Source organism: Podarcis muralis, chromosome 2 (assembly GCF_964188315.1).
Source record: "Podarcis muralis chromosome 2, rPodMur119.hap1.1, whole genome shotgun sequence".
Lineage (NCBI taxonomy): Eukaryota > Metazoa > Chordata > Lepidosauria > Squamata > Lacertidae > Podarcis > Podarcis muralis.
In genome coordinates, this window is record NC_135656.1 from 54,488,266 (window position 1) to 54,498,326 (window position 10,061).

At 41.5% G+C, this 10,061-nt stretch overlaps 1 protein-coding gene across 1 annotated transcript; it reads left to right on the forward strand.

Annotated features, from left to right (window-relative positions):
- Positions 1 to 335: 335 nt before the first annotated feature.
- YIPF5 (Yip1 domain family member 5) lies at positions 336 to 9,848 on the forward strand. The gene is made up of 6 exons (XM_028717922.2): positions 336 to 492; positions 2,064 to 2,180; positions 4,022 to 4,194; positions 5,211 to 5,356; positions 6,398 to 6,579; positions 8,147 to 9,848. The coding sequence occupies exons 2-6, from the start codon at positions 2,074 to 2,076 to the stop codon at positions 8,307 to 8,309; spliced, it is 771 nt and encodes a 256-aa protein (XP_028573755.1). The 5' UTR covers positions 336 to 492; positions 2,064 to 2,073; the 3' UTR covers positions 8,310 to 9,848.
- The last annotated feature ends 213 nt before the right edge of the window (positions 9,849 to 10,061 follow it).

Consider the following 10,061-nt stretch of genomic DNA (forward strand, 5'->3'; position numbering starts at 1 on the left):
AAAGCTCAAAAACTAGAAAGGATCATCTTGAGAAGCATTTTTAAGGCAAAGCCCTCTATTTTCGAAGAGGCACAACAACAAGAGGGGGTGGTTTCCCTTTATTAACATATGTGTTTGTGTTTGTGTATTAACCGTCCAGCCCGCGACACCCGCAGGCTCATTCCGCTCTGCGCATGCTCACGGGGCGCCAGAAGGCAGGCAGCTCCCGGCGAGACGCACACGTTCACGCCGTTCGGGTTGCGGCGCGCGCTGGCGTACGTTCGGCCGTCCTCGCCTCGTCATAGAGACGCGGGGGAAGACCGGCTTCCGCTGGAGGAGGTTGGGAGTGAAGACGTCGGCTCTGCACTACGCATGCCCCTGTCGATCCGGAAGTGCTTCTCCTTGGGCGGCTGACACGTAGCGTCTGAGCGAGCGGAGGGGTGAGGGGTCTTCGCGGGGTTGCGGCCGCCGGACGTGCGCGTAGCGAAGGGGGTCTGGTGCCCGGGCCTGAAGGTGAGCTCAGGGGGCTCGTCACACCCGCCGCCCGCCCTCTCTTGGCAACCACAGGCGCCGTGGGAAAGGGAGGGAAGAGGCGGGGGGGGGGCAGGGATCCTGAGCTCCACTCAGCTTTAAATACACCTCCAGCAGGCAGTTGGCCGAGAGAGGGGACCCACAAGCGGCCCTCATCGCCTCCCCCGTTCTCTGTTGTGTAGCACGAAGGTCTGCAGTGCTGATCTCCCCACCACCACCACCACCACCGGGTCTGTTCCTAAAGGCTAGTGGCTTCCAAGCACCCGCATCCCAATTTCATTGATGCCAGAGGTCGGAAGAAATGCTAAAATGATCCCGTTTAAAACGGGTTTTAGCGGAGGCAGATAGCCTCGCTCAGAACGTCCTTTTTTGCAGTAATGTCATGCAGCTTTGTGTGTAGTGGTGATGGTGGTGAGGGTTTTCCCCTCCGGTTGTCTTTCTTGGATAAATTGAAATAATTTATTATGGATAAAACATGGTGGGTGATGGCTACATATGCCCTGGCATATTTCTCAGTGCAGTGATGGCAGTGTAGAACCTGCCAGGGGGCGGGATCTAGAGTGCTACAAATGCTCTGGGGTATAATTAACAACAAACTGGTTTAAAGAGGTTTTGTTTTAGAGAAGAGCGGTAGCTGAGTGGTAGAGCATATGCACTGCATGTACATGATTCCATATTCAGATCTAGTTTAAAGGTCCTTGACTAGCAGGGCTAAACTAGCCTTCCCCAGCCTGGTGTCCAGCATGGCTAATGGGCATTGTGAAACAGCTGGAGGAGAGCACCACATTGAGAATGGCTGGACTTGACAGTGCAAAGCCAGATGTGTCAGTAGTCCTACTTGGATACAGAACCTGAGACACTGCCTATACTAAGTTAACATACTTCTAGTATTTCACTTGAAGTTACAAGCATACCATTTTTCAAGAGGTCCTGTATTTGCCACTTACTATTTGATTTGGCAATACAGTAGTATCTTTTTGCACTTAATTGATTTCTTTTCTAAGAGCCTTTTTATATCTGTGATTGATTATAAGAACAAGCAGTGCTAGAAACGGAGATATGAAAGCTAGGAGCTAAATGACACATTAAACTTAGGTTTAATTATGGGTGCAACAACGGAATGTCTAGGCATGCTATTTTATAACAAGAATACAAAGCTAAAAATGAATGAACTGCAGCTAAAATATTATGTTCATTTTTCACATGGTCTAGTCCTTCCTATGCCCACCCTCCTAATATTCTTAAGAGGATGCCTTCTCCAGTCTTCAGAGAGTAGCTAGAAGTGGGGAGACAGAAAAAGGTCCCCCTTTCCTTCCACTCTGCAGTTTTAATCTGAAATCTTAGGCCCAGAACTCAGAAACTGTTTGCGCTAATGAAATTCTCTGTCGCAAAATGCACCTAGAACAATGGGGGTTTCGAACACTGAGAACATGTGCTTTTGTAGTGGTAGGGCTTTGTATTCTGCTTGAAGGGGTCTGCATCTTAGGAGTGAAGATATAATTAGTTGAATTGTGTTAACTTTTGAATACATTGAAATGTAATTTATTTTGCAGACAGATTGCAATGTCTGGGTTCGACAACTTCAATACAGATTTCTATCAAACAAGTTACAGCATTGATGATCAAGCACAGTCCTATGGAGGAGACTATGCAGGAGGAACATACAACAAGTAACTTGAGTTTCTTTTATTCTTATAGTAATCATAATAGAAAATGAAAATGAAAAATGTAGAAATTATTTAATTCCTTAAGATAAACATAGGACATTGGTGCCATAAACAGGCCAGTTTTTATATGCAAGTAGAGTTTTTAAAAGTTGGGTGCTTGTAAACATTCACTGTTACTAATAAAACTACAATGCTCTTTAATTACACTTCGCTCCAGTTCATAAAAATTCACATTTAGTCCAATACATTTTATACTGCTATAAGTAGCTCATATATAGAGAGCCCTGTTTATGTATCAGCAGTTCATTAATAGCAGGTCTTGTACTTTACTTACCAAAACCTAACTTTGTAAATAAGCCCATTAGTGTTACCAGCCTGCAGATTATTCTGCTTACATTTTCTAGCTGGCTGCCATGGACAAGAAGTCTTATTTTCAGCTATCATTGAAATGCAAGCTACTACATAAGCCATTCATTTTTTAGTGGATTGGTTTTAAAAAAGGAAATTGGGGGGGGGGGGGGAGTCTACAGCCAAGCAGGGGAAGAGACTTTTTTTTTATTGTGGCTAGCACAGAAACGAAGGGAAAAGGGGACTTGGCAATCTTGCCCTCTTCCACCAACCTACACTCACCTGCATGGAATTTCTTGTTGCCTGTGGCAGCCTGGCAGCCAGTCATTTTATTCAATGCAAGCCTGTCTTACAAGGTTTAAAGAGCAGTGAGCCTTAAAATGAATAAATACAATGCATCACTTAGAATGTGTTCTTAGAACCCAATTCTGGATAGGTTCTGCATTCTTGTCTGTGAAGAAGCTTGCTTAGAAATTAGGGGAAAGTACAAATACAAACAACCCAGAAGGCCAGTTGTGGTGGTTTGTGTCATAATGGGTACCAGGTCATTGTGCATGTCACAGGTGTTAAAACAAATGCAACTATCCACTTGATTCATTCAACTCTTTAGAATAGGAGAGTAAGGTGACTTAGATTAGGTCCTCATTTAAGGTCCGGAAATATGTTGGACTACATTAAGGAACTTGTAACCAAGCCTTGACAACAATCTTAGTAATATAATCTGAGTATGCAGTTGGATTTGTCTGGAAGTGATCATTGAAGGGGATGGGGGCGAGGAGAGAAATTGTCAGGAACATTTGACAGGAGGCAAGCACTGTACAAATGATGGCTTAAAAAAAGGAAACAAGGTTTTAATAGGACTGATAGTTGTGAGGCATTCCAAACCATTGAATTCCAGATAAACAGTGGTAGAGTTCTTTCTGCTTCTCCTTGACATGTTGTCGGAATATATTCATACAGCCATCTTCTAGAAATTGCGTTCCAAGAATTCATGTCTGCAGTGTTGTATTCATTGATATTGTATAAAGGTAAAGGTACCCCTGACCATTAGGGGTTGCACGCTCATCTTGCTCTATAGGCCGAGGGTGCCGGTTTTTGTCCGCGAACAGCTTCCGGGTCATGTGGCGAGCATGACTAAACTGCTTCTGGTGAACCAGAGCAGTGCACGGAAATGCCGTTTACCTTCCCGCCAGAGCAGTACCTATTTATCTACTTGCACTTTGACATGGTTTTGAACTGCTAGGTGGGCAGGAGCAGGGACCGAGCAATGGGAGCTCACCCCATTGCGGGGATTCGAACTGCCGACCTTCTGATCGGCAATCCCTAGGGTCAGTGGTTTAGACTACAGCACCACCCATATCCTTGATATTGTATAGGGAATATTTATTAGGAAGTGTCTCTTGTGGAGTAGGTATATAAGGGCTTTGAAAGAGTTTCTAAAATTCCTGTGTTGTAAGCATTCATCTAATACTATTTTTAAAAATTGCTTTCTGCAGACAGTATGCTGGCTACGACTATTCTCAGCAAGGCGGATACGTCCCTCCAGAGATGATGCAGCCACAACAGCCTTACACTGGCCAGATTTTTCAGCCAACGCAAACATACACTCCATCCTCCCCACAGTCCTTCTATGGAAGCAATTTTGAAGATGAGCCACCCTTACTAGAAGGTATGGTTTTTATTTATTGCAGATCTATTTATCTGCTAATATATTTGAGGGATGCTATAAAGGAGCACTGACAGCTGATTTCCAAAAGAATACATGCATATATTTTTTTAATTTATCTTTACATAGTAAGACAACTGCTATTGAGTTTTGTTAGCAGTTTCTCTGGTCTCTGGTTTTATTCCATTAACTTGCCTCTTACAAACTGCTCTTACAAACTAGAGAGCCAGTGTAGTGTAGTGGTTAAGAGCGGTAGTCTCATAATCTGGGGAACCGGGTTCGCGTCTCCGCTCCTCCACATGCAGCTGCTGGGTGACCTTGGGCCAGTCACACTTCTTTGACGTCTCTCAGCCCCACTCACCTCACAGAGTGTTTGTTGTGGGGGAGGAAGGGAAAGGAGAATGTTAGCCGCTTTGAGACTCCTTAAAGGGAGTGAAAGGCGGGATATCAAATCCAAACTCTTCTTCTTGTGTGTTTCAAGTGGAAATTAATTACAGGGCTGAGATAAAGTTGACTATGGCCCTACCCCATCCCCCCCAAAAAACTTCTGGGTTTTTATTTTATTTTAAATATATTTCATAGTTGTGCTATGCTATCTTTTATAACACATTCATACCTTGCGAATATTTTTCCACAATTAATATTTCTTGTTACAGCATGTCTAATAGCTCCTATCTAGTGATGCTTGTGACTCATTGTGCCAGTCCACAAACATATTACAAATCTGTTGATTTTTTTGCCTCCCTTCTTTCACCCTTACGTAACTTGTAAGCTTTCCAATTTCTGCACATTCAGATACGATTTTTTATTTCCATTCTCTCACAGCAGGTACTTTCAAACTTTTCCCCAGTGTTTTGCATAGCAGAATTTTGCAGCTGCAACCATATCTAAGAGTTTGTTTGTTTTCTTTTGGGTCACTTCACGCCTTGCAAGTTTATACAGCAATCCCTGACTGCTTAAAACAACATGTTTGCACTGATGACAAATGTTAAAATACTGTTCTTTGTTTGATAATGCAGAACTAGGAATCAATTTTGACCACATCTGGCAGAAAACTCTTACAGTATTGCACCCGTTAAAAGCAGCAGATGGCAGCATAATGAATGAAACTGATATGGCAGGGCCCATGGTCTTCTGCCTAGCCTTTGGTGCCACATTATTGCTGGTAAGATGTCAGTGGTACGCATATGGGGGTGGGGGGCATCAATCTAAAATTTGTTGGGCAAAAACAAAAGTTGCAAGTTAAGGCATTTCTAGTAGGTGTGGTTTCTTAAAATGTATAAATACAGGCTGTTTGAAATGCAGAAGAAAAATACAAGAGTAATTTTGTGTGTGCATACTTTCAAAATATAATAGGTTTACAGAGGCAATGTGGTGAATATGCATGAATGTGAAATATTTTGTTAGGACTTTGATTGACAAGTTTCAAAGAAGCTAGATCTAGTTATACAGTTCTTCAGATGAAAAACTGATTCGGGTGGCCTTTTATTTATTAAATTGTTTCTATGCTTTTGATCAAAGATTTCATGTAAGTATTTAATTCTCAAAGACCAGCTGAAAAGTTTCTCAACTGCCTTCAGAAAGTGAGCAAGGATAAGAAAGAGGATTCAGTAGTTTGTGGGGCTTCTACAGATAAGGACTGGCTCCTGGGGGAGACACATCATGAGCTGGGTCTCATATAAACTTCTGCACCTGGAAAAGCCTTTTTATTAATTTACAGAAACTATATCTCCCCTGCCCCATTACAGTGCTCTGGTGATGTATGGCTCGGTGCTTTTTGGTTTGGAAAGATGTGTAGACGACAGACCTGGCTGCTTGTGGTCCACGCACTGTTGGGAGTATTTATCTCTTGCATTGTTACTCATCTGGTGTCTTGGATCTACCCCACCCAAAAAAACATGCACACACAGTTTTTTCTTGCAACATCTTCCCCATTCATCTTTTTTATAAATAAATAAACAACCTAGAGTTAAAAAAAACTATTGTAAACCTAGTAAGTAAAAATATCAAAACAGTAAAGAAAATGATTCTGCCTGTAATCCTTTATTTTCAATGTTAATAAAAAGTAATATTTTCTTTTTCTTCCTCTTTGATTTTATTCTATTTTTCCCATTCTCCAAATAGCTCAGAGTAAGGGGATCTAATATACAAAACTCCTAATAAGACAATGTGGTTTGAACTTTTGATTGCATTCTCTCCTTTCTAGGCTGGCAAAATTCAGTTTGGCTATGTGTATGGGATTAGTGCAATCGGATGCTTAGGAATGTTCTGTCTCCTGAATTTAATGAGCATGACGGGCGTTTCGTTTGGCTGTGTTGCCAGTGTGCTAGGATACTGTCTCCTTCCTATGATCATACTTTCCAGCTTTGCAATTGTATTTTCTCTACAGTAAGTATTGTCGTCAAATATTATGTTACACTGATATACTGAATGTTACATCTATAAATTCTAGTGGTGGGGAAATCTACAAAAGCAGCTTGTATTAACTTAGGGCTGTGCATTCACCTTGGACACAAAGAGCCACACCTTGTAGATATTAGGATCAGATCAGGTTCAAGGCAACATGAGCTCACCTTGGAGCTTTGAGGGGGCTTCTAAGATTTTGTTTGCCATTTGCTATATTTTTGTAAAAGGGGAAAAAGATGCTCTCCGTGAATACAATACACCAGGCAAAGAGGTAGGGGTGTAGTTCTATGACTGACAGCTCTGCTTTCCAATCAAGTGGTTTACTTTGGTTCCTTTCTTTTCTGGTCATAGTGCTTTTATTTGGGTGGCAATCCTAGCCCATGTCATGTTGTGATGGGACTTGTTAGAGCACCGCAGCCCACAGTGCCCTACAGAAAGGGAAGGGGGGGAAATGTCCCTTCACTGTATCAGCTCCCAGGTTGGCACAGTGAAGAGACATGGATTAGGCCAGGCTTCCTCAACCTCAGCCCTCCAGATGTTTTTGGACTACAACTCCTATGATCCCTAGCTAGCAGGACCAGTGGTCAGGGATGATGGGAATTGTAGTCTCAAAACATCTGGAGGGCTGAGGTTGAGGAAGCCTGGATTTGGCTGTTTCTGTCACATGGTCGCGGCAGGATTTGCACGGGATCCGCTGAGCTGGCCCAGTCGCACCCTCTTTCAGGGGGTCCCTCTGGCTGCTACCAGCAAGCTTCCCTGCTGATGGTGGAGCTTCCCCATTGATGTCAGAGCTCCCCGAAAAGCTGAGGCTGGTAGGGCTTGAGCAGAGGGACACCTCCACCTCATCCACAACCTGTCCAGAATGGCAGATGGGAAGTTTGGATTGCTCTGTTGGGTAAATTTGTATATTGCTTTTCAATAAAAAAAATTATAAGCCACATATTAAATGTATAGTAAAAAAAAAACTACAAAGCACCCCTAATATTTGAAAACAATATTTCAAAATATTACTAAAAGACAAGAGGATCAACACAGGAAAATCAGGGAGTTCTTCAACTTGGATTAAATTAGTTCCCAAAGGCAGTAGTTAAGATCTACATCTTTAATGCCCATTTAAAATCTGCAAGGGCTGTGGCTTATCTGATGTCCTGTAGAATTTCATTCCACAATTGTGGGGTCACCACTGAGAATGCCATTGTCCCTGTATTAGCTGGTCTTTCTTTTATACACAGTTATCTCTGTAGGGCTTCAGCAAGCCTTTCTTTTGGGAGGAACGTAGAAAGACTTCCTTTCTTTCTTCCTTCCTTCCATTCTTTCTTTACTAGTGGGCGGGCTTAATTGAGTGATATAGTTATATTTTGAATCCCCAAATACTGGTGGTAGCATGCTTGAGAGTGCTGCCGGATACATATTTTTATCCTTCCCCAAAATATGCTTAAAAGCCATAGTAACTGGAATACCTTTGAAGAATGCACAGGACTGTTTTGACGTGTGTACAGTGATGCGAAGCTGTTACCCAACATTGTGTTTAAATCATTTTGTTTTTCAGGGGTATGATGGGAGTTATTCTTGCTGCTGGAATTATTGGATGGTGTAGCTTTTCAGCTTCCAAAATCTTCATTTCAGCCTTGGCAATGGAAGGACAACAACTTTTAGTAGCATATCCCTGTGCTTTATTATATGGAGTCTTTGCCCTCATTTCTGTGTTTTGAGCTGACTTATCCTTATTGTTGGACTTAAATGGGCCAAACTGAAAAAGCCTTCACTTTTGAGACACTTAAAACTGGGACCAGAAACCAGCTCTTAGTCACTATCATGCAAGGTTAATGCTTGAATTGTCGTCTGGAGCAACAAAAACAAACGAGCCTTTTGTGTTCCTTTTTATAGGACTCTTGAATACAGTTTTGAACTGTCCTGTAATGTCTATACCTTTAATACAGGTTCATGATTATACTGTTTAAAATGTAACATTTCTTTCCCAGTCCAACAGCCTCTGGCAAAATATTATTATTTTGAAAACTTTTGTAGTTCAGAAGTTTTTATAGATAAGAGGAAATGAAACCATGAACTTTACAGTTGCTTTCCCATGGCAGCATGCAACTACAATCCTAAACAAAAGATATACATTCCCTTTTTTTCTACCAGTTTAGCAAACTAGAAAACTATCTCAATAAAACCTAATCTTGAAGCAAAGCAGAATGAGTCCCACATATAACTTTTGAAGAGTTTACAGCACCAACTTAGATTATGTTTTTGTTTACAGTAAATGGTCCAAAAGGCTTTCCAGGCTCAAAGCTACCGCATTTATAAATGTTTCAATTTGTATGTATTTTGTAAATAGCTCTATCATAATTGTATAAATCTGAGATGTTCACTTTCATACTAAAAAATCAAGAATAGACTTTCAAATGGTTCCCCAAAAACAACCTGCTTCAGAAAGCGGTTTGGATGAATGTTGTCCTACACCAATTAAATTGTCCCCAAATTGCTCTTTGAAAGTGTTTCAATTTGACCTTTAACAATATATCTTCCCAGTAATGTTGTCCAGCCTTGAATAACAAAAAAAGCCTCATTTATTCAAAGGAGGATTTGTTCCTATTGAGCAAATGCTACATTTCAATCACGGCGTGCTTGTATCCAATGTGGTTTATCCAAAGACATCCCTGCATGAATGGAGCATAGCACAGGGCTTCGCCTTCCTCTCCTATCCCCTTGCACCCACATGTGTGCTGTCAAAATCTGCTTCAGAGGTTTGGGGAACCCTTGAGCAGATTTTGGGGTCTGTGGGAGCTGCTGGAGAGGAAGGTGAAGTTGCTCATGCCAAATGTTGGATTGCACCAATGGCGTTTTATAATTAGGCTTCTTAATTGTAAAGCAAGTGTTGGAATCCTATCCAAAATGACAAACAAGTACCTACTTCACATGAAAAACTTGCATGTCTCTGAGAAAGTAATAATTTTGTCGTCCTTTGTTGAGAAATGGAAGTAGCTAACAGTATCTCGCAAGTCTTAATTTTGTCATAGTGGTACAGATTTTGAGTATCCCATTGGATAATATCGGTGAACCAGTGTAACTTAACAAATCAGCCTCCTTGTCAGCAAATACCTGGTCATACACTAGGTTTTGCTCCTTCCCATGCCTCTGCACAATTCTCCATGTGATCTGTTTTCATGTAGCCCAGAGTTGTTGGCTAAACACTTTAAATAAATGTTGTGCAAGAAATTCAGATAACTTTGCACATTCAAATCTTGGGTATTTGCAAATTAAATTCTGTGCTTTGGCAGTTTTTCCTCTGAAATATATATATTGATCTTTCATTAGTTGTATTTTAGCAGAGAATGGATGGGACATTTTTTTTCCAGAATTTGACCAGATTCATACCCATTCTCCCCACATTGAAAAATAATCTACCGGTGGGTAGCAGGTTCAATGAGATGCATGGTAAAGATACATTTCCAGCGTCT